This window comes from Antedon bifida, chromosome 8 (genome assembly GCF_963402885.1).
Source record: "Antedon bifida chromosome 8, ecAntBifi1.1, whole genome shotgun sequence".
Taxonomy (NCBI): domain Eukaryota; kingdom Metazoa; phylum Echinodermata; class Crinoidea; order Comatulida; family Antedonidae; genus Antedon; species Antedon bifida.
Window position 1 is genome coordinate 23,610,786 of NC_136233.1, and position 24,822 is coordinate 23,635,607.

At 33.4% G+C, this 24,822-nt stretch overlaps 3 protein-coding genes across 3 annotated transcripts; 1 reads left to right on the plus strand and 2 right to left on the minus strand.

Annotated features, from left to right (window-relative positions):
- Positions 1-128: 128 nt before the first annotated feature.
- LOC144849921 (uncharacterized) lies at positions 129-5,747 on the minus strand. Its single transcript, XM_078707049.1, has 8 exons — positions 5,598-5,747; positions 3,708-3,749; positions 2,884-3,033; positions 2,656-2,697; positions 2,272-2,307; positions 1,742-1,849; positions 1,524-1,554; positions 129-1,224 (listed from the first exon to the last, which is right to left on the minus strand). Exons 2-8 carry the CDS (start codon positions 3,745-3,747, stop codon positions 1,128-1,130), a joined length of 504 nt encoding a protein of 167 aa, XP_078563175.1. The 5' UTR covers positions 3,748-3,749; positions 5,598-5,747; the 3' UTR covers positions 129-1,127.
- Positions 5,748-7,622: 1,875 nt separating this feature from the next.
- On the plus strand, positions 7,623-10,856 carry LOC144849916 (cell adhesion molecule CEACAM6-like). The gene is made up of 8 exons (XM_078707039.1): positions 7,623-7,748; positions 7,840-8,178; positions 8,363-8,635; positions 8,902-9,120; positions 9,245-9,274; positions 9,722-9,808; positions 10,551-10,599; positions 10,835-10,856. Exons 1-8 carry the CDS (start codon positions 7,688-7,690, stop codon positions 10,836-10,838), a joined length of 1,062 nt encoding a protein of 353 aa, XP_078563165.1. The 5' UTR covers positions 7,623-7,687; the 3' UTR covers positions 10,839-10,856.
- Positions 10,857-19,019: 8,163 nt separating this feature from the next.
- On the minus strand, positions 19,020-23,556 carry LOC144850474 (cell adhesion molecule CEACAM8-like). Its single transcript, XM_078707755.1, has 8 exons — positions 23,217-23,556; positions 22,438-22,719; positions 21,663-21,881; positions 21,393-21,422; positions 21,166-21,258; positions 20,297-20,336; positions 19,733-19,818; positions 19,020-19,406 (listed from the first exon to the last, which is right to left on the minus strand). Exons 1-8 carry the CDS (start codon positions 23,554-23,556, stop codon positions 19,297-19,299), a joined length of 1,200 nt encoding a protein of 399 aa, XP_078563881.1. The 3' UTR covers positions 19,020-19,296.
- Positions 23,557-24,822: the final 1,266 nt, after the last annotated feature.

Sequence of the window (24,822 nt, forward strand, 5' to 3'; positions counted from 1 at the left end):
ATTGGCAATCTTGATAGAAGATGGTTTCGGTAAATCACAAATTAACCTAAAATGTTTTGCTTTTATATCATTTATCAATCATTCCATCCGGGTTATTTAAAAATAAGTTGTAGTTCGTACTCTAAATATTATTGTAAGTTGTATTTTAATTGTTATCAAAAATCAAAGATACAAAATTAGCAAATGTCTACTCATAGAGTTTTATAACTACTAGGCCTATACCGTACTATTTCTACACAAATTACGAAGACTAGCACTTAATGCACTTGCGCGTAGAAAAACGGACATACACGCGCGTATAATTGACAACTATGACGCCCTTTCGTCCACCTGTATTTTAAAAAAATGTAAACTATAAGCTAAGAGTACAATACTGGCAAGCATTATTAATATGTACATGATCTAATAAGCAAATTACATATTCAAATTGATCCTCCTTAACTAATTTACATAGACAATATTTAATGCACATGGATTCGTATTGAATTCGATATTTAGAGTTAATTATTCGACACCACTAAAATTAGAGAATGAATCAAGTTAATGCACTATGGCCTGTTGCAAAGATAAAAGTTACTTTGGTGTGAATTGTCCTCCAAAAACATTACAGTTACTGTCGAACTTTGGTTTATTAAGCTTGGTTCCCACGGAGCAATAGCTTTCTATTGACTATGCTTGGACGAAACGCAACAACGTAAAGCTGCGCATCGCAAGTAATTTGACCAATCGCGACGGGATAGATCACCCGAACTGTCGCCTGTGATTGGTCAACTCACGACGTGCGTTGCGTCCAACTAGAAACTAGCTTTAAAGGCACGATAAAGGCGTTGAAGTAAGTCGGCACATTTTGGTATTCAGCCATCCAGTTTAATAAGTTCATATATTATATATTAATACTTAAATATCAAATATACGGAAGATGTAAATATAAACCGCTAACAAAAGTAAGTGTTTGCTACAAAATAGAATTTAAAGTCACAATTGCGTACTACTCGATGGATAGATTAGGTACAGATAACAATTGCGTACTACTCGATGGATAGATTAGGTACAGATAACTAAAAGAAGCTTGTGTCTATGTTTATACACTTAATATCTACAGCTTAAACTATCTTATGTCAAACTTATTAGGCCTTTACTTCTGCGTCTGCCGCCGGTTTGTCTTCTTCTGCGATTTTATCGGCTGCGGGTTCCCCCTTTTCGACTTCAGTGTATCGTACTTCACTGTAAAATAAACAATACATGGTTTATATTTGACGTTATTTTACATATTGTGTTTTTTCATTTTGTTACAATCTATTATTAGCTAAAAGTTCAAACTATGCCGGCAATGTTTATCTAATATTTGAGTTATATCAATCAATGCAGTTTCTAGCAAAAATGTGACGAGGATTTTACCGAGAAAGTACTGTGTAATCATCGGAAGGCCTTTTTATACAACTAAACACATAGAATAGAAACATACGCCCCGGTCAAAGGTTACGATATATTATACCATTTATCTATCTGACTTGCGTACATACCTTTTCTTTGCTGGGGCCGGTTGAGCATCACCTGAAAATATAAAAATGACAATGTTTTTAATCAACAAATCGATGGACTATAGCGCTTCGTAGATCGTGTCATCTTCATGTTGAGTCATGCTTTCTTTCATATAAAATCAGCCACGCGTATAATTCAGGTTTAATTAGAATTCTATAACGAATATTATATTACATTTTATTTATTGTAAATGCCTTACCTTTAGTGCAAACCTTTGACACAATAACGTATACAATGATGACAATTAAAACAAGGCCTACAATGACACCAATAATGATACCAGCAATAGCACCTCCACTTAAGTCACCTGTAAGAACATTAAGTCTTAAAATTAGAACCACAGCCTTATGAGCTTTGCGACGACTTGGACTACGCATGTTGTGTCGTAGGTCGTCGCGCCTGGTGGACCAGACACCACCAAAACTCTGTCAAGGAATCGACTGTGAGTGTGGGGCAGCACGTCCCAATGTCCCCGCAATCACACGTCCCCATGTCCCCCTCAATTAGTGCACAAAATGGATTAACATGATGTAATTGGTTCCTATAGGTCTTTGGAATCTGAAAACAATCGGTAGATGTTTTCTACAAACTCTCAATTATGATTTGCAATCTGCCTACCACCCACCCACCCTCAATGAAGACCCACATCCGTACATTTCGTCAGGTTAACGCTTTCATTCAGTAATTTTGAAGTTAATATCACCTGAAATACTTAAGTAATCTTTTTACCTGAATCTCCATCCTCCTCCTCTCCTGAATCACCACCTTTTTAAAATAAATAAATAAATAACATTCATTACTCTTATTGTTGATTGATATATGTGTGTCTCCTTAAGCTTGTTTCACACTAGAGAAGCAACGCAAGGACGTAACCTAAGTGATTTGACCAATCACAAGCGATTATTCAAACTGTCGGTTGTCATTGGTCAAGTTGCTTGCGTTGCGTTTACGTCCTAGTGGAAAGCAAGCTTTACACTGAACGTTTAGTGTTTTCTTATACTTGCTAACTATTGTTAGTAATTTGACATTGCTATATCAATGTTGTTAAACACATGTACATTCACACTCAAGATGAATAGTGTAAGATGTTAATTTTGCTAAAATAAAACTTACTGTCGCCGCCGCTTTCACCAGAATCTTTAGTCGTCATATTGACTGTGAAAAAAAGTATAAAAAAAAACATTTTGATTGATTGAATTTGTAATAATTTGATGCTTGAACACAGAGATACTGTAGAGGAAAGGAAACATTTGATGGTGAAGGTTTAATGGTTGAGAGAAAGAAAGTGATGAAACGAAGGAAACTGAGAGGATGACCTGCAGATAACGGTTACTATATTACCTGGTGGTGGTGGTGCTGTAGCTGTGGTGTTAACTGGTGCTGGTGACTGACTTGGTGATACATATGCTACCATTGTTCCATCTCCTTTTGTTGTTACTTCCATTTCTTCAGATAACTGTGTTGTCTGACATCGCACGCTACATATAATAGCTTACAAAAGTATTTTATGAATTAGTTTGATAATTCAAAATTTCGTTTCGCAAGTTAGTCTATATATTTTAATTATTTATTCCTTTTCTTTCAGTGATACATAAAAAGGGATCACTGAGGAGAGACAAAAGACAACTGTCGCCAAAGGGCGTGTCTCTCAAAGATATATCATTTGCATGCATTAGTTGCCCATATTAGAAACATAATAATAATACGTAGGGTCTTTATTTACTATAATTACTGATAGAGTTTTAATGGCTTTTCTATTTCATGTGCAATGTTTTCATGTTGTTCACTATGTGTAACTTTCAATTTAATCCTATGCTAAGTTAATACTTGTGTTGTTATCATGCATGTTTTAAAATGATTTTGTGGCGCGAAAATCTTAAAAATAAAACCAACTGAAAACCAATCTTCAAACATTGTCCAAGCTTTGTTTGGTAATGAATCACTAAGTAAACATAATGCTTAATGTTTTATCCATCTCTTTCTTTGCTTTATGGTTTGACTTTCATGTTATTATCTGACATTAATCTGATAACATAATTAGGTGTATCATAATTTGATATGACGTCACAACAAGCATAAGCTGCATAATGGCTTAGGCATATTGTATTCTGTAAATAAACTATTTTAGTCTAGACAGAAATACGCCATTGATGAACTGAACTTACCTTGTACTATTAACATGCATAGGAAGATTTTTAATTTCATATCTGTGAATAAAACATTAATATTTTACAATTTGTTTATTAATAATGTCAGAAAAAATGAAAGTTATTGGATAGGTATTTTTGTCATAATTTAATTCAACAATTTCTTTACAAAATGTTTACTCTCAGAAATCATTAGAGATGCACAGTAAGGTAGCCCACAATACATCATTAAGCACATGAAAGGCCGACTATCAAACACCATGGAGTTCTTTACTCCATGCAAACACTGAGTATGGAAGAAATATTATATAACACCATTCTCATGTATTCATCAACCATGTTTTATTGTTTAAAAAATACAAATTCACAATTATTGTGTGCCAAATTATTAGAAATTGAATAATCAATAGGCCTATTTTTAATTGTCGCTTTGTACAAAACTGTGATTAATCGGCGGTACACTTAATTGGCGAATCATAAAGCAATTAGTTACAAACTAATTTAGATATTTTTCGACCCGGTGCGCGCACGGCAGTGACACGAATCAGACGCAGCTATAGAAACCGTACACGATGCGTAATAATCGATGTAATTGGTATAAAACGGTCACCACCAGTATGATGATTCGGAAATATATTAGGATGTTGAAGAAACCCAGTTTATGAATGTTATCGCATCCATAAGTACACTGGTTTCTCCAGGCCAGTGGACTCTTGCTGAGCGCGATGGAAACACGACACACACTAAATGCAGGCTTGTAGTTAAGATCATGCTGAGTTGACATCACTACGATACCAAATGTATGAATCACCTTACAAAAATCATAAAATAATGTTGTATAAAATATGACAAAATCTATGCTGCAGCAGCATATACATTGATATCCAACCTATGTTATTAATATATTATTAATAGTATAATACCGTCGGGTATATATTTCTATAATAATTATGCTTAAGTAACGTTTATAGTTTTATAAGTTGCCACGCCCATTCGTGATAACTACTCGACGGCTCAGCGGAATAACGGTTTCGGAATGAATTCACACATACTATTAAGTATTTATTATATTATGTTGTTGTTCTTTGGAATCGTTTAGTGTTCTTTGTTGCACCTCTCGCTCTAGTTAACACATACGTACGATAATAGACTTAAGTACAAAAGGAATTGCTGTAAAGGTGTTGCAACAACAAGTACTGTACTCTATATTACTGAAGATATGCGCGTATTAATCATGATAAAAATATGAGTATAATCATGCTGCTTATTAACATGATTATGACAAAGATATTGTAATGGATGTTGAGGTCAATTAGAGATGATAAATATTCCCATTCACACAGACCAATATTGCTTTAGGTTTAACAATAAAATACAAGGCTTTCTTCCGCTAATGTAATAGCCTACTTGGTGTAATGCTGATATTTTATATTTTATTGTAATTTTTATTATTTATAGTGAACAATAAACAAATAAAGGTTGGCGATTATATGACTAACTAATATGATCAACAGGTTAGACTTCATTAATTATACGATACTATCGATGACACTGTTCAACATATCATTATCCGGATTACGGAAATGACTTCGTAATACGTAGGTGAGTTCACTAAAAAAAGCCTAAACCAAAATATCATGAATCCGCTTAAAGTTTAGATGTGTGAAAGAGGATGCAGAAGCTCAATGAATTCTGCTCCGAAGATGAGCAAAATCTGCCGGGTTTTGTAAAGGGCGCGGTGTCGATTTTCGCAGCTTACCATCCCGCAGGTGAGAAACCGCACTGTTTGCTTCCGATGTTACTGCTATCACACTAATTAAATATCAACATATTTTATTATTCGTTTCTAGTGCTTATAGTAAAGTGATAAAATCTGAAATAAAATTGAAAATAATTGAAATTTCTTACTGCTAAATGTTGTTACCGCTGCTTATAATAAGTCCGGGTGAATAGGCTTTGGAAACTGGAGTGTATAGTCTATTGTACCGGTAGTGAACAGTACGCTATTCCTCGTTCCAGTTGAACAGGCAGATATAAAGACTAACCAAACGTACAATGAAAGACGGCAATTATCCACATCTCAAACTGATTTTAAAAGCCTATTGTACTGAAAAACCGTTAGAATTTGAACATAACGGTAGACTTTTATTGGTGATACTTTTGTAATAATTGTTAGGGTTCAATTACGAGGTTAAGAGGTACAAAAGAACATCAACCGGGATTATTCAGATACTCGACAGATGATTATCACACACTGGTAATCTGTTTTTGGTTAAATCAATAGTTTAGGCATTATAGGCTAGGGTTTATTTTAAACAAAGACACTCCCAAATCAAAATATTCACCAAATTTGTTTCGTTTAAGATGATTTCGGATTGAAAATATACCAATAAAAAAGCAACGTAAAACACAAATGAAATTAACATATATGAGAGACTTCAATTTCAATTGGTTCCCACTGCCGCTTGTGATTGGTCAAATCATCCGCGTTGCGCGTGCGTATACGATAGTCATTGCGTACGCGTACGCATATTATGGATATTAAGACTGGTTCCAGCTGAGTGAACATAGTGGATTAAAGATATAGCGCTTGTTGTTATTTAAATGTGCAAAAGTATTTATACTTACTAATTCATCCAAACACAATGGCGCTGATTTTTAGTCTATAGGCTAGAAGGAAACAGAATGATGTTATTGCTTGCAATTTTTGTTTTTGATCCCAACGTCATAAAACATTAAGCTAAGTTATTAATTTATTACACCAACAGGTCACATGAACACTAAAAATATTTGCGCACGTGATCAATTTATGGTAAAAGCAAACTTTCATCATTGCCAGCATTGTATTATGTACTCAGAAAAGGAACTTATCTTGTTTGTTAGGCCTATTTATAGGAAATGTTTACAGTTTAAGAACAATGACTTGAAAACATCACCATGCCGGCCTAAATAATAAACTCTTACAACATTGTCATATGCATTTCTTAAACCATGGATCTCTCTCATTCACCCATGCTTAAACCATGGACCTATTATCGGTCTATGCTTAAACTTAGATAACTGGTAGGTCATCAGGGAATTCTCCCTATACAATATTGAATCCTGAACCGTAACACGCCCTCTAGAGAATTTATGAAAAACGAATGTTTAGTGGTTGTCGAATAGGATAGTTATTGCGCACCTTTGAGGAGAAAAGTGTGCGTGGCTAATATTTGTTTTATGGATATTGTATTATTAGTCTACAAATTTGCTTGTTTCCAGAAATTCAAATCTTCCAGAGCAGAGTTTAGGTCAATTTTATTATCCAATCTTGAATTACCACCAACTCAGGAACTTGTGTTTGTTTAATATCTATTATTCCATAATATCATTTTTAATTCGTCTTACCTGATACAAGTTTCGGTTGATTATTTTGAATGATTTTTAACTTGAGTCAACTATATTTCATTATCATTCGTTTGAAAGAGAAGAAATATTCAGATCTAGTACTGATTGATTACGATTTATCAAAATTATTATTATCCATAACATTATTGGAAAAAAAATAAATACCGCAAAGTGTGGTTCTGTTTAAAGTTGTTTATTCAAGCAGGCGGTGCTAGGAAATCAATTAGCCTACATTTTAAATATTCTTGAAAACTATTATAGGCCATACTACTTGAATCAAAAGCAACCTTTGATCACGACACTATCAATGATTAACTATTCTTTGTCCTGTTGTTTAAACATTTATTGTGATTCTTCAATCATTATTTGGCGATTCTTTTTTCTATTTTCTTATCAATGAATCTAAAATGGTTCTAAATTATTAGTCACTGACGGTGTTAAACGAACTCAACAATGAGGTAGCAGTGTGAAAGACCTACACATTTATATAAACGTACTATTTTCTCCAAAAACTGGACAGTGTTATAACTTTAGCAGTTGTTGAAAGGACTTGTTAGACTTCCTGTTGTTAGGTCCAATCCATATGGACCTGTAAACAGAATCTGCAAAACATGGAAGTTGTTTGTAGAAGTATAGTGAGTTTGATTGTTATAATCTTTACTTCGTGCAATGGTAAGTTTGTAACCTATGTATTATGATTTTCTGCCGTCTAAGTCCGGTTTTTCTTTTTTATCTATACACAATAATTGTTATTATTTTTCAGTATTAGTGTTCTGCAGTAATGTAACCGTTGAGACACCTTCAAATCAACTCGCAACAAAAGGAAAACCAGCGATTTTAAAATGCCATTATGATCCGGAAAGTGTGAATGGCGACATCGATATTTCATGGAGTTATGTAAAATCTAAACAATTTATAATTAACATAATTGTGAGGAATGAATCTAAAATTGAAGGCTATTTCTTAGCAGCAAAGTCGTTTGGAGATGCTAGTTTAGGCATTGCTAATGTCACAGAATCTGATGCTGGAATTTATGTTTGCGAAGTAATCATCATTAAGGAGAAACGAGGATCAAAAGCTTCGACGCGGTTAAATATAATATGTAAGTACTGTAATAGAAAATAATCCTGATAGGAAAGTGCCAATTCTTCACAGAAAATAGATATTTATTTAGATATATATATTATAGACAAGTATTGTAAATGTGAATTTTTAGGTACAACAACTATGGAGCGCCTTTGTGTGACACGCAAAAAGTGCATTACAGAATATTTGTTTTATTTAAGGGAATAGTGTACCAAACATTACTCAGCAGCCTTCTGGAATACTTCAAACAGGAAATAGTGTCATCCTTACGTGCGAAACAGATTCACAACCTGTTTCTACTGTCACGTGGTTAGTTAATAACAGGACAATTGATGGCGGTAATTACAAAATGGAGGATACTATTCTAAAGATTGACACATTAACTAGAGAAGATCATGGAAGTGAAATTCGATGTAGATCTGGAAACAACGCAAGCGTGTTGCTAAGTGAAACTCTCTCGTTGCAAGTAAAGCGTATGTACATTTCTGTCTAATTCTTTTTCTTGTGACTTATTATGGTAATGGTCTGGCGATTAGTTTCATTCCTGAAAACATCTTTTGTGGATAGTCCATGATCTGAGAAATCATTTGTTAGACTCGATGTTTTACTCTACTCTTCTTTCCTTTATTTTTTTGGGTCAAACATCAATGTTTAATGTTTTTTTTATCTTATGAACTGTGTAGATTATTTCCAAGATATTTGACTTATAAGTTAAGTAATGAATGCTTTTTTATTTTAGACGCACCTGTTATAAATCTATCAGTTACTGGAAATACGCTACTATGCCAGGTAGACGCTTTTCCAGTCGCTACAATAATTTTATACACAAATAGTTCGAAGTACGAAGAAGTGGAGTTATCATATGTTAAAATGGACATTGATTCATGCGAGCACGTGACATGCGAAGCGTCAAACGAAGTTTCATCTATGATTACGTCACAACTGGTCTGTGGGACAGGTATGTAATGCACACGTATACAATAGGACTATGAAATTCATACCGTTCATTTAAGTCAATTTTATTATTGAATCATCTATTTCTTATAGTAATCATTTTATTTGTCATTGTGTTTTATTTTTAGCACAAAAGACAGATACAGAACATAAACAAGGTAAGAATATAACAGTGGTGGAGATTAAGATGCATACTTAAACTTGGGTCACTCTTGGACGCAGCGCAAAGACGTAATAATTGACCAATCACGTCACGGTGGATTATTCTTTCGTTTGATTAACTCACTTGCGTTACTACGTCGTTGCGTGGGTCCAAGTAGGAACCATGGTTTTTAAACAAATACAAACACAAGTATCTAAGAGTTCTTACCAATGCTACCCCTAAATATGAACACAATAGGAGGATGTCGTGGGTTTGTAGAAACCACTAACTCATGTATGGTGTGCAGCATATAGTATTTGTGTTTGCTGTATACATTACCATGTGAATATAGTTTTGACAAACATTGTATTGAATTTTCACGATGACGTCCCTGAAGATATAAATAAGTAACAATTTTATAACAACAAAAATTAATGGTTGAACTTATTTACTTCCGCTGTAGGTTTGAGTGGTGGAGCGGTTGTTGGAATCGTAGTTTCAGTTATCGCAATTTCTTTACTTATAGCTGGATTTATCATTTCTAAAAAACGTAAGTTAGTGATTTTCCAAATAAATTCAAATACAATACTAATTACTATTTGTTATAAACCTTGATTGTGCAGGGTGTGAGTCAAGGAGCTTACGGTATGTAATAGTTTGGTTAATCTGTATAAGCCCATTGTGTGCGCGCAATTAATTACTCATTTCACGACGCGCCACGCACAACCACGCAGCGTCATTTGCCTTTTTGTTTAACTTCTATTTTTTATTAGTAATTATTAAAATTGCAAACAATTTTTTACCATTGTAACGAAAACTGGAATTTTTTTTTCTTGTAATTCATATTTTGCACAACAATTTGACCTTTCACGCTTCATTGCTTGTAAAAACCGAAAGTTCATCGTTTGACTGATTACATTGGCTTAAGACGACTTAGGCAAGTTTACGACTTTCGCTCTCTGCCGCTGCTGAAACCTTTAATGCATGCGACGGTTGTACACTGCATAGTCCGTGGAAGGTCTCTTGTTATCCAATGATAAGCGCGCTACTAATATAGACATTCGGTTTGTGTCTTTTGGAGAGCCCTGCAGAATAATTCAATATCTGTTTAATCACGCGAAGCGTCATTAAAACGAAAGAAAAATGTAGTTTTTTTCTGATCAATTTTGTATTGTCTGTAATATATTATAGTACTGAAAATAATTTAAATTTCGATGAGATAAATTTACTTTTGAAATACAATCTTTCCAATGTATATAAAACTAAATAATAGAGTGTTTTCTGTTACTTAGGAAACGCTTTCAAGTATATGCGACCAACACAACGAAAAGACTTAGACTGGTGAGATATCAATTATTTCATTTCATTTATTTCTTTCAATTAAAAAACATGATATTACAATACAAATAAACATAACAAAACCCATGATTTAGTTATAAATTACTGGTAAATGGGAACAATGGAATCATTTTACTTATATTCTATACAATTTTAGAGTTTTTCTTAACCATCAGTATTGTTAATTGTGTAAACCTAGCATTTTAAATTTATAAAGTAGTCCTATTTTTTTGTATAGGTAAGTGGGTTTGCTGTAATTGCATGCATGAAGAGTAACAATATGTGGCCAGTCCCATTATCCCTTGAGCTTTGTTATAATAAGAAAGTAGAGAAATATACTCATCGATCGGTCAAAGGTCAAGATTATTACATTAAAAGAATGAAGTACATTGACAATTAGGATCACTAAACGGGACTATAGTACAGGGATTTTTTCGAAAAATGGCCAAAATACACACTTTTTAAAATACGGTTATTATGCAATAATATTGCTATATATGTGCATATTGCGTTATAAGCATCTTATAGACGTATAGTAACCATTTATGTCAAAAAATAAAAAGGTCGAAAATTGGCCACTGCGCATGTCAATTGTGCTATAGTAACCAGCTTTATGTCAAAAAACAAAAGGGTCGAAAATCGGCCTTTTTTCGAAAATTTCGGGATTTTTAAAAAAAAATGGCCAATTTTCGACCTTTTTATTTTTCGATAAAACTGGTTACTATAGCACAATTGACATGCGCAGAACCCATTATTCGACTCTGCGCATGTTTATTATGCTATAGTAACCATTTATGTCAAAAGTGGTTACTATAGCACAATTGACATGCGCAGAACCCATTATTCGACTCTGCGCATGTTTATTATGCTATAGTAAACATTTATGTCAACAAATAAAAGGGTCGAAAATCGGCCATTTTTCGAGAATTTCCCTGTACTATAGTGGTAACTATAGCACAATTGACATGCGCAGAACCCATTATTCGACTCTGCGCATGTTTATTATGCTATAGTAACCATTTATGTCAAAAAATAAAAGGGTCGAATTTGCTATTTTTCGTAAATTTGTCTTTACTATAGTACAGGGATTTTTCCAAAAATGGCTAATTTTCGACCTTTTTATTTTTCGATAAAACTGGTTACTATAGCACAATTGATATGCGCAGAACCCATTATTCGACTCTGTGCATGTTTATTATGCTATAGTAACCATTTATGTAAAAAAATAAAAAGGTCAAAAATTTGCTATTTTTCGAAAATTTCTCTGTACTATTATAGTACAAGAATTTTTTCCAAAAAATGGCCAATTTTCGACCTTTTTATTTTTTGATAAAACTGGTTACTATAGCACAATTGACATGCGCAGAACCCATTATTCGACTCTGCACATGTTTATTATGCTATAGTAACTATTTATGTCAAAAGTGGTTACTATAGCACAATTGACATGCGCAGAACCAATTATTCGACTCTGCGCATGTTTATTATGCTATAGTAACCATTTATGTCAAAAAATAAAATGGTCGAAAATTTGCTATTTTTCGAAAATTTGCCTTTACTATAGTACAAGGATTTTTCAAAAAATGGCCAATTTTCGACCTTTTTGTTTTTCGATAAAACTGGTTACTATAGCACAATTGACATGCGCAGAACCCATTATTCGACTCTGCGCATGTTTATTATGCTATAGTAACCATTTATGTCAAAAGTGGTTACTATAGCACAATTGACATGCGCAGAACCCATTATTCGACTCTGCTCATGTTTATTATGCTATAGTAACCATTTATGTCATAATACAAAAGGGTCGAAAATCGGCCATTTTTCGAAAATTTCCCTGTACTATAGTACAGGGATTTTTCAAAAAATGGCCAATTTTTGACCTTTTTATTTTTCGATAAAACTGGTTACTATAGCACAATTGACATGCGCAGAACCCATTATTCGACTCTGCGCATGTTTATTATGCTATAGTAACCATTTATGTCAAAAGTTGTTACTATAGCACAATTGACATGCGCAGAACGCATTATTCGACTCTGCGCATGTTTATTATGCTATAGTAACCATTTATGTCAAAAAATAAATAGGTCGAAAATCGGCCATTTTTCGAAAATTTCCCTGTACTATAGTACAGGGATTTTTCCAAAAACGGCCAATTTTCGACCTTTTTATTTTTCGATAAAACTGGTTACTATAGCACAATTGAAATGCGCAGAACCCATTATTCGACTCTGCGCATGTTTATTATGCTATAGTAACCATTTATGTCAAAAAATAAAAAGGTCGAAAATTTGCTATTTTTCGAAAATTTCCCTGTACTATAGTACATGGTTTTTTCAAAAAATGGCCAATTTTCGACCTTTTTATTTTTCGATAAAACTGGTTACTATAGCACAATTGACATGCGCAGAACCCATTATTCGACTCTGCGCATGTTTATTATGCTATAGTAACCATTTATGTCAAAAAATAAAAAGGTCGAAAATTTGCTATTTTTCGAAAATTTCCCTGTACTATAGTACACGGATTTTTTCAAAAAATTGCCAATTTTCGACCTTTTTATTTTTTGATAAAACTGGTTACTATAGCACAATTGACATGCGCAGAACCCATTATTTGACTCTGCGCATGTTTATTATGCTATAGTAACCATTTATGTCAAAAAATAAATAGGTCGAAAATCGGCCATTTTTCGAAAATTTCCCTGTACTATAGTACAGGGATTTTTTCAGAAAAATGGCCAATTTTCGACCTTTTTATTTTTTGATAAAACTGGTTACTATAGCACAATTGACATGCGCAGAACGCATTATTCGACTCTGCGCATGTTTATTATGCTATAGTAACCATTTATGTCAACAAATAAAAGGGTCGAAAATCGGCCATTTTTCGAAAATTTCCCTGTACTATAGTACAGGGATTTTTCAAAAAATGGCCAATTTTCGACCTTTTTATTTTTCGATAAAACTGGTTACTATAGCACAATTGACATGCGCAGAACCCATTATTCGACTCTGCGCATGTTTATTATGCTATAGTAACCACTTGTGTCAAAAAATAAAAAGGTCGAAAACTTGCTATTTTTCAAAAATTTTCCTGTACTATAGTACAGGAATTTTTTCAAAAAAATGGCTAATTTTCGACCTTTTTATTTTTTGATAAAACTGGTTACTATAGCACAATTGACATGCGCAGAACCCATTATTCGACTCTGCGCATGTTTATTATGCTATAGTAACCATTTATGTCAAAAGTGGTTACTATAGCACAATTGACATGCGCAGAACCCATTATTCGACTCTGCGCATGTTTATTATGCTATAGTAACCATTTATGTCAAAAGTGGTTACTATAGCACAATTGACATGCGCAGAACCCATTATTCGACTCTGCTCATGTTTATTATGCTATAGTAACCATTTATGTCAAAATACAAAAGGGTCGAAAATCGGCCATTTTTCGAAAATTTCCCTGTACTATAGTACAGGGATTTTTCAAAAAATGGCCAATTTTTGCCCTTTTTATTTTTCGATAAAAGTGGTTACTATAGCACAATTGACATGCGCAGAACCCATTATTCGACTCTGCGCATGTTTATTATGCTATAGTAACCATTTATGTCAAAAGTGGTTACTATAGCACAATTGACATGCGCAGAACCCATTATTCGACTCTGCACATGTTTATTATGCTATAGTAACCATTTATGTCAAAAGTGGTTACTATAGCACAATTGACATGCGCAGAACCCATTATTCGACTCTGCTCATGTTTATTATGCTATAGTAACCATTTATGTCAAAATACAAAAGGGTCGAAAATCGGCCATTTTTCGAAAATTTCCCTGTACTATAGTACAGGGATTTTTCAAAAAATGGCAAATTTTTGCCCTTTTTATTTTTCGATAAAAGTGGTTACTATAGCACAATTGACATGCGCAGAACCCATTATTCGACTCTGCGCATGTTTATTATGCTATAGTAACCATTTATGTCAAAAGTTGTTACTATAGCACAATTGACATGCGCAGAACGCATTATTCGACTCTGCGCATGTTTATTATGCTATAGTAACCATTTATGTCAAAAAATAAATAGGTCGAAAATCGGCCATTTTTCGAAAATTTCCCTGTACTATAGTACAGGGATTTTTCCAAAAACGGCCAATTTTCGACCTTTTTATTTTTCGATAAAACTGGTTACTATAGCACAATTGAAATGCGCAGAACCCATTATTCGACTCTGCGCATGTTTATTATGCTATAGTAACCATTTATGTCAAAAAATAAAAAGGTCGAAAATTTGCTATTTTTCGAAAATTTCCCTGTACTATAGTACATGGTTTTTTCAAAAAATGGCCAATTTTCGACCTTTTTATTTTTCGATAAAACTGGTTACTATAGCACAATTGACATGCGCAGAACCCATTATTCGACTCTGCGCATGTTTATTATGCTATAGTAACCATTTATGTCAAAAAATAAAAAGGTCGAAAATTTGCTATTTTTCGAAAATTTCCCTGTACTATAGTACAGGGATTTTTTCAAAAAAATGGCCAATTTTCGACCTTTTTATTTTTTGATAAAACTGGTTACTATAGCACAATTGACATGCGCAGAACGCATTATTTGACTCTGCGCATGTTTATTATGCTATAGTAACCATTTATGTCAAAAAATAAATAGGTCGAAAATCGGCCATTTTTCGAAAATTTCCCTGTACTATAGTACAGGGATTTTTTCAAAAAAATGGCCAATTTTCTACCTTTTTATTTTTTGATAAAACTGGTTACTATAGCACAATTGACATGCGCAGAACGCATTATTCGACTCTGCGCATGTTTATTATGCTATAGTAACCATTTATGTCAACAAATAAAAGGGTCGAAAATCGGCCATTTTTCGAAAATTTCCCTGTACTATAGTACAGGGATTTTTCCAAAAAAGGCCAATTTTCGACCTTTTTATTTTTCGATAAAACTGGTTACTATAGCACAATTGATATGCGCAGAACCCATTATTCGACTCTGCGCATGTTTATTATGCTATAGTAACCACTTATGTCAAAAAATAAAAAGGTCGAAAACTTGCTATTTTTCGAAAATTTTCCTGTACTATAGTACAGGGATTTTTCAAAAAATGGCCAATTTTCGACCATTTTATTTTTCGATAAAACTGGTTACTATAGCACAATTGACATGCGCAGAACCCATTATTCGACTCTGCGCATGTTTATTATGCTATAGTAACCATTTATGTCAAAAGTGGTTACTGTAGCACAATTGACACGCGCAGAACCCATTATTCGACTCTGCGCATGTTTATTATGCTATAGTAACCATTTATGTCAAAAAATAAATAGGTCGAAAATCGGCCATTTTTCGAAAATTTCCCTGTACTATAGTACAGGGATTTTTTCAAAAAAATGGCCAATTTTCTACCTTTTTATTTTTTGATAAAACTGGTTACTATAGCACAATTGACATGCGCAGAACGCATTATTCGACTCTGCGCATGTTTATTATGCTATAGTAACCATTTATGTCAACAAATAAAAGGGTCGAAAACTTGCTATTTTTCAAAAATTTCCCTGTACTATAGTACATGGTTTTTTCAAAAAATGGCCAATTTTCGACCTTTTTATTTTTCGATAAAACTGGTTACTATAGCACAATTGACATGCGCAGAACCCATTATTCGACTCTGCGCATGTTTATTATGCTATAGTAACCATTTATGTCAAAAAATAAAAAGGTCGAAAATTTGCTATTTTTCGAAAATTTCCCTGTACTATAGTACAGGGATTTTTTCAAAAAAATGGCCAATTTTCGACCTTTTTATTTTTTGATAAAACTGGTTACTATAGCACAATTGACATGCGCAGAACGCATTATTTGACTCTGCGCATGTTTATTATGCTATAGTAACCATTTATGTCAAAAAATAAATAGGTCGAAAATCGGCCATTTTTCGAAAATTTCCCTGTACTATAGTACAGGGATTTTTTCAAAAAAATGGCCAATTTTCTACCTTTTTATTTTTTGATAAAACTGGTTACTATAGCACAATTGACATGCGCAGAACGCATTATTCGACTCTGCGCATGTTTATTATGCTATAGTAACCATTTATGTCAACAAATAAAAGGGTCGAAAATCGGCCATTTTTCGAAAATTTCCCTGTACTATAGTACAGGGATTTTTCCAAAAAAGGCCAATTTTCGACCTTTTTATTTTTCGATAAAACTGGTTACTATAGCACAATTGATATGCGCAGAACCCATTATTCGACTCTGCGCATGTTTATTATGCTATAGTAACCACTTATGTCAAAAAATAAAAAGGTCGAAAACTTGCTATTTTTCGAAAATTTTCCTGTACTATAGTACAGGGATTTTTCAAAAAATGGCCAATTTTCGACCATTTTATTTTTCGATAAAACTGGTTACTATAGCACAATTGACATGCGCAGAACCCATTATTCGACTCTGCGCATGTTTATTATGCTATAGTAACCATTTATGTCAAAAGTGGTTACTGTAGCACAATTGACACGCGCAGAACCCATTATTCGACTCTGCGCATGTTTATTATGCTATAGTAACCATTTATGTCAAAAAATAAATAGGTCGAAAATCGGCCATTTTTCGAAAATTTCCCTGTACTATAGTACAGGGATTTTTTCAAAAAAATGGCCAATTTTCTACCTTTTTATTTTTTGATAAAACTGGTTACTATAGCACAATTGACATGCGCAGAACGCATTATTCGACTCTGCGCATGTTTATTATGCTATAGTAACCATTTATGTCAACAAATAAAAGGGTCGAAAACTTGCTATTTTTCAAAAATTTTCCTGTACTATAGTACAGGAATTTTTTCAAAAAAATGGCTAATTTTCGACCTTTTTATTTTTTGATAAAACTGGTTACTATAGCACAATTGACATGCGCAGAACCCATTATTCGACTCTGCCCATGTTTATTATGCTATAGTAACCATTTATGTCAAAAGTGGTTACTATAGCACAATTGACATGCGCAGAACCCATTATTCGACTCTGCGCATGTTTATTATGCTATAGTAACCATTTATGTCAAAAAATAAATGGGTCGAAAATCGGCCATTTTTCGAAAAGGTCGAAAAGTTGCTTTTTTTCGAAAATTTTCCTGTACTATAGTATAGAGATTTTTCCAAAAATGGCAAATTTTCGACCTTTTTATTTTTCGATAAAACTGGTTACTATAGCACAATTTACATGCGCAGAACCCATTATTCGACTCTGCGCATGTTTATTATGCTATAGTAACCATTTACATCAAAAAATAGAAAGGACGAAAATTTGCCAGTTTTCGAAAAAAAATTGCCAAAATACGCACTTTTTAAAATATTATATATGCTATAATATGTGCATATATTGCGTGAAATCATCTTATAGACGTATAATAGCCAAATATTATGGCATAATAATAATAGTATTTTAGTGAATATTTTGACTATTTTTCAAAAAACGACGAACTTGAATTGACATGCGCAGACCACAATAAAATAATATGATCATCACATGTTACCACGATATATTTAACACCTGGCAACACTTGATAGCATTTATCCTTATGTGTACATATTTTACAGTACTGTGTATCTTACTATATTTTACTGATTTTATCTATTTTTATATTAAGTTGCCATGAGAAAAACCAATTTCAAATCTTTTGTTAATGATATACCTACCTATTGAAGAAATAATACCTTGTTGAATAAAATCCTTGTATAGAGAGATTATTTTTATGCATAACTATCCTCATGTGAAATGACTTCATGTGACTTCAAAATGCAAAAAAAAAGACAATTTTTTTTTGCTTTAATTAAATTTTTTTTTTTTTTTTTTTTTTTTTTATTTTTATGTTTTGTGTTTATTTTTTCGCGTGGTATTTTTTCGCGTTTATTTTCGACTCGGAGTTTCGCGTTTTGTTTTTGCTGAAAGAAGAACTTAATTACATGATTAGTGAGAGAATTGAACCACTTACCTTTGTTGTTGAATCTCTGCCTGCTACACGGTGACGTTTTACTCGTTGAGCCGTTGAACCCGGGTGATCGACAAAGCTCTTTTAAATGCAATGTTTATTGTAATTAATTCCGAGCGTTACCCGAGTGTCATGTTTATTGTAATTCAATTCCGAGCGTCACCCGAGTGTCATGTTTATTGCAATTCAATTCCGAACGTCACCCGAGCGTCATGTTTTTTGTAATTCAATTCCGAGCGTCACCCGAGTGTAAAGTTACAATCGTTTTTTTATCGGCCTATGTGCCTATAGAACAATTGTCAAAATGTATACGCACAATATTTGTATAAAGACGATTTATTTTTAACAAGATTTAAAAAACAATTAAATTTATCATTGATGTACAAATGCTAAATCTATACAAATCAGGTACAATTTATGTGTCATTAAAATTTGTAAAAATCTAGGCCTAAAATACTACTTAATAATATTAACAAAACTAAAAAGGAAAACTAACAATTATAGTTATTAATCTAACTTTATTATCTTTTATAGTATTCAATTGAATTTGCTTTGTTTCTTCTTTTGCGTAAATTATGCAAAGTTTCACGCGTATTATGTTGCCATGGTCACAACCAATCCTTTTCGTTCGCTTCCTTTGCCTCTGTCGGTCACGCGTATTATGTTGCCATGGTCACACCCAATCCTTTTCGTTCGCTTCCTTTGCCTCAGTCGGTGGTTCATCATACCTGTGATCCTTCCCCTTCTCTTCTTGGCTGCTGCCCTCTTTTCCTGGCGCCGTACCTAACATTAAAAAAAAAAACATGTCTTTAGTACTTTGTAGTTCTGCAGTTTTAGTTCTAACAGGGTAATTTCGGTCGCAAGGTATTGGTTTAATCTTAAATCTTTGTTCACACGACGCATGGGCGCGCCCCATAAGTAATTTGACCAATCACGATGCGGTGGATCATCTAAACTGTCGCTTGTGGTTTTTCAACTCACTTGCGTTGTGCCTACGTCGTTGCGTTGCGTCCAAGTGGGAACTTAGCTTAAGGATGTTGTTCGGCCGCGAGATCGGGTGAATAGATCAATCTATTAAGTCGATTGATCGACTAGCAATCAATAAGTACCTGTATCTGTGCCTCCTGAACCTGTTGCTGGCTTGCTTTCTTCCTTCTTTTTAGTCTCCATCTTTTCATCTTCTTCTGCATAGTTCCTGTAACAATAAACAAAACATGTTGTGTGCTTGGCCACTGCAAGTTTATAACTTGTTTCAATCTCTTTTTAAAAAACTGTTTTTACATTATATTTTATTCTTTATGTTTAATTGTGCCAATACTACACTTTTGCTTGGTTCGCAACGTAAATGATTTAACCAATCACAAGCGATGGATATATTATTCGAACTGTCGCTTGTGATTGGTCAACTCGCTTGCGTTGCGTCACGTCGACGTCCTTGAGCTAAACGTTGCGTGCGTCTCAAGTGAACCACGCTTTAGGTCCAAGTATAGTATTGGAAGCATTCTCTTATTGGAATTGATATAGCACCGTTCCTTTAACCATAGGTCTGTTTGTTCTGTATAGTAGGCCTATACGTACACTAGGAGATACTGGCAGTATTTACCACCTATAATATTCTAAATATTATATTTATACCAGAATGATAACGTAATAATAGTAATTCAGACACTCACCATTTTGAATCTTTGGATTCTCCATACGCTCCACTTTTACCTGATAACGACGTATAAAAATACGAGAATTACTCTTTTGTTTAGGTTGTCTGTTAGGTTACTAAATACTAAAGGTTTTTTTTGCGAGAGATACTACTGATGATTTTATTTATTTATTCGGTATATAAAAATATATTACAAGACGACAATCAAGGACTGAAATGAATTGTATTACAAATAAATAAAAATTAGTTAAAATTGCTATAAAAATAGAAACATCTTATTAAAATTAGATATCGTACCATAAAACTATAAAACATACATGAATAAAAAACCTTAAAACATTCAATTATTACATATCTCAAAAAGAGCTAGTGGTGCCTATTAATTATATCCACCATGGTGGGAACTGGAGACGACCTAAGTCTACTGGTTTTACAATGAGGTACTTCTAGAAAGCGGTTGAATCTGAGAGACCGAGCTGGCTTATGAAGAGGGGGAAGTATTTCTCTAAACAGCTCGGATTTTAATAAGCCTTCCCCGAAAGACAACACCAGTTTGTTTCTTCTCTCAACAAGAGTAGGTAAACCAGTAACAGACAATGCATGATCATAGCACAAATAGTTGTTACCTAGCATGATTCGCAATGCTCTTTGCAGTTGCGACTGTTTTAATTTCATTGCTCCAAGACAAAAATAAGAATTCGATAAGTATATAATTAGTTAAACCATACTAAAACGACTTATGTTGGGTGATTGGCCACTAGAAGAGTAACTGGATTGACTAGAAGAGTAACTAGATTAACTAGAATAGTAACTAGATTGACTAGAAGGGTAACTAGATTGACTAGAAGAGTAACATATTTTAGTGGAAGAGAATTGTGTACTTACGGAATACGAGGAGGATGAGGACAAGAACGACAACAGCGCCAACTAACGCTAGAACACCAATGACAATGCCGGCGACAGCACCACCAGACAAACCTATAGATGCATATATGAATCATAAATTATAATGACGTAATATTATAATATATAACGACGTAATATAACAAGAGGGTGTTTTAAATTTCAGATACGCGTTTAAACACACCTATGACAGTTTAGTTGATTCTTACCTGTGCTTGGCTGCGATGTGGATGGAATAACTGAAATAAAAAAAAAATGAATGAACTAAAAAGCAATAGTATTATCGTATAGAATTATAGCAAGATAGACACGTTGTAAATTAATGTTAAATAAAGCAAACAAATGATAAATATATGTGAAAGAAGTGTACTTTCACTGTTTTTGTTTCATAATATATAGTGACGTCGAAGGGTGTTTTAACTGTAAAAGTCAGTAAGTAGAAATGTCTTGCTTTTCTGGATGAGTAACAGAATACTTACTCAAAGGACACGCGATATCCGATGCGTTGCCTGTTCCTATTTTGTTAGTACCAAAACACGTGATATTAACACATTCAGTTCCTTTCAATTCGTACACTGCGTCGGCTTCCCTCACTACTTCACCGTCTACTTCAAACTCGTACTGATACACTGCTGGATTCGCTTCACTGGTGCATTCAACTTTGTTGCCTGTCTGGTTCAAATACATCTCTGGCTCATCTATTAAAAACAATTATACTTAGACCTATTATAAATCATAACAACAATTGTAAACTTCTTTTTGTAAAAAAAAATATGTTTGCTTGTACTATTATACTTCCAATGAAGGCACTCACGGCGTTTCATATTTTCCAATTCACAATTTGTTTTATCTATATAGCGCCACCAGTCGATATTTTTTAATTTTGTTGTAAAAAAAATTTCACTCTTCCCTGGTAAAAACTCACATCTGTAATATACGTATGGAATACCATCTGTGCCAAAATATTTTTTTTTTCTTTTTACTAATATTTAGTCGAATCGTCTTTTTTAAAACTAGTCTAGGCTACAGCTGGAGTTGTGCGGCGCAAAATTTAAAACAAATACGTTTGCATTCTAGAATAATTAATGTTTCTTGTGGTGTTCCATTTGAAGATTTTTGTAGATTAGCCTATACCGTGCGAGTCGGCTCAATCAATACTGTAGGCCAGGCTATGATCTAAAAGTCTTCTTAATTATTATAATTAAATGTAAAGTAAACAAGTGTTCTATTACCAATATTAGGCATACTACTTACATTCTATATCAACTTCAATCTGATCACTCCTAATTTCTTTTACGGGGTTTGTTGAACTACAACTAAAGAGGGCGTGATCATCTCGAGTCAAACCATCTATGTGTAGAGTAGATGCATTCTCGTTCTTTGTGAATCTGTCATCCATCTCAATGGTAACGTTGTTCTTCAGCCATGCTATTTCTGATGTAGGATTGGCATCAGATAAACACGTAAATGTTACGTTGTCACCAACTTGCAAAGAATCTGGAGCTGGATCACTTGTAATTTTTGGCTTGTAATTCCCTAAAATAAAAACAAAAAACAGTAGAATTTGCAACATTTCACATTTATTCAATATTGTGTTTATAGTACTAAGTACCTACAAAATCCTTCTCCAATAAAACTTAGACTAACACTGTGGGTGTCGAAAAATATCCGCATTCATCATCTAAAGTCTGTTGGCCCTACACGTTTCGTTTCTTTCTTTCTTTTCGTTTGGACTTGGATATATGTATGCCATACACAATGTAAATTATTTCTGTAGATCTCATAAGTATGTACATAATAGTTATTTCTTTTTTATATGCGGGCACGTCTTGCTGAGTGTATAGGTCAAATGTGACCTTTAAATTTATGAAAGTTATGATCAAGGGATTGATTTTTTTTCAATCGGGAGCATGTCCTGTTTTAGAGATACCATTAAGTAGCAAGCATGATAGAAATAGGAAATCTAAAAGATCATTACTTACACGGTTTGTAAAATACCAGTTTAGTATTCATTGGTCATTGATAATACTTACATTGTATCTGTAACATAGTTACTCCTTGTTCTTGACCATCACTGGTAGAGAATACTGAACAAACGTAAGACATAGCATCCTCTCTAGTGACATTACGAATTATTAAACCAGCATTACCCTGGAAAGTATCAGAAACCTGGAGCTCCATACGTGATTTGAATTCATCAACCACTTCACTTCGTACTACTAAATTAGTAATGTCGCTTTGTGCATTAACTTGTGTCCAGGAGATATCAACCCCCGTTGCACCGGTGGGTGTGTAGTCGCAAGCCAGTAACGCGTCTGAATTCTCGGGAAATCCTTGCAAATCACTTATTGTGACCTCTAGTGCAACAGCCATAGGGACTATGGTTAAAAAAAACATGATACAATAAATATTGATAAAATGATATCGCATGATTTACTGTTATCCTAAGATAAAATCTTTAATTCAAATGTGATGCATATCAGGCCTATAGAAAAACAGTAGTACTTAACATAACTTAAAATATAGTATCGATCCAAGTATAGGAAGCCTATGTATAAAAACGAAGGAATGGACAATCAAGCAGAAATTAGGTAAATAGCAAAACCACAATAATTAAACGTATTGTGTATTAGTAGTGTAATGGAGGAAAAGGTTTCTTGAAACAAAGACCGAGTCAGAACCACAATCCAACTTTGTCTTTAAGCAAATCAAGTTATATTACCGAAATAAATGTGGTTTATTGCGCTATTTCGTCATTACTACATTAACTGCCATAATGAAAATGTATACATTACATTACCGGTAGTATTACTTAAATGACCTCTCTACGTCTGATAATATTTATTGAATATGAACTAAATATTACTTTTAATGCTTACATATCTAGTGACTAGAGGCCACTCAATGAATTACCTCTCTTAATCTATTTCTTACAAACATTATAAATTCATATAAACTGTATACATCTCATAGTCAGTGATAGAAATATACTGTGTATTTGAATGGCTGACCAATGTTTAACATGTAAGCGTCTGTGACCAAAGTTCAGTAATAACAGGTTATTCACACGTAATTTAAACCTAAAATCTACACAAACTAATCGTATCGTGCAGGCCACGCCTTACAATGTAATAATATTAGTCGTACTTACCTATAAGCATAATTATTAAACTGGAATATAACATGTCCATGGCGTTGACGGAATACTTCGATATTAAAAATACTTTTTTTTATTAAGATGACTTGAATAGTCACGTAAAACAGAAACGATGCGAGACCACGAATGAAACTCTCCCCGCCAACTCCACGGCCCGTTACTAAATGGCCGTTTACAATCAAGATAAGATAAGTATAGTTAGTCATTAACTTAGTTCACGAACTCAAACTAAACAAACAATAAACAACCAATTCGTGTCGTATTTAAACATTTGAAATTCCATATATATTACATTATTTAAATATAAATGTTTATTTAATTAGTAACTATCGATAAAATCAGCAGAATTGCTCATAAATAAATTATTCTATTAATTATCACTTTCAAATAGGCATTCAGGGAAGAGTAATTTCACTCTTCTTCCCTGATTTGTATGTAATTTACAGTGTTACATGCTATACTATTATGCAGGGCATAGTTAT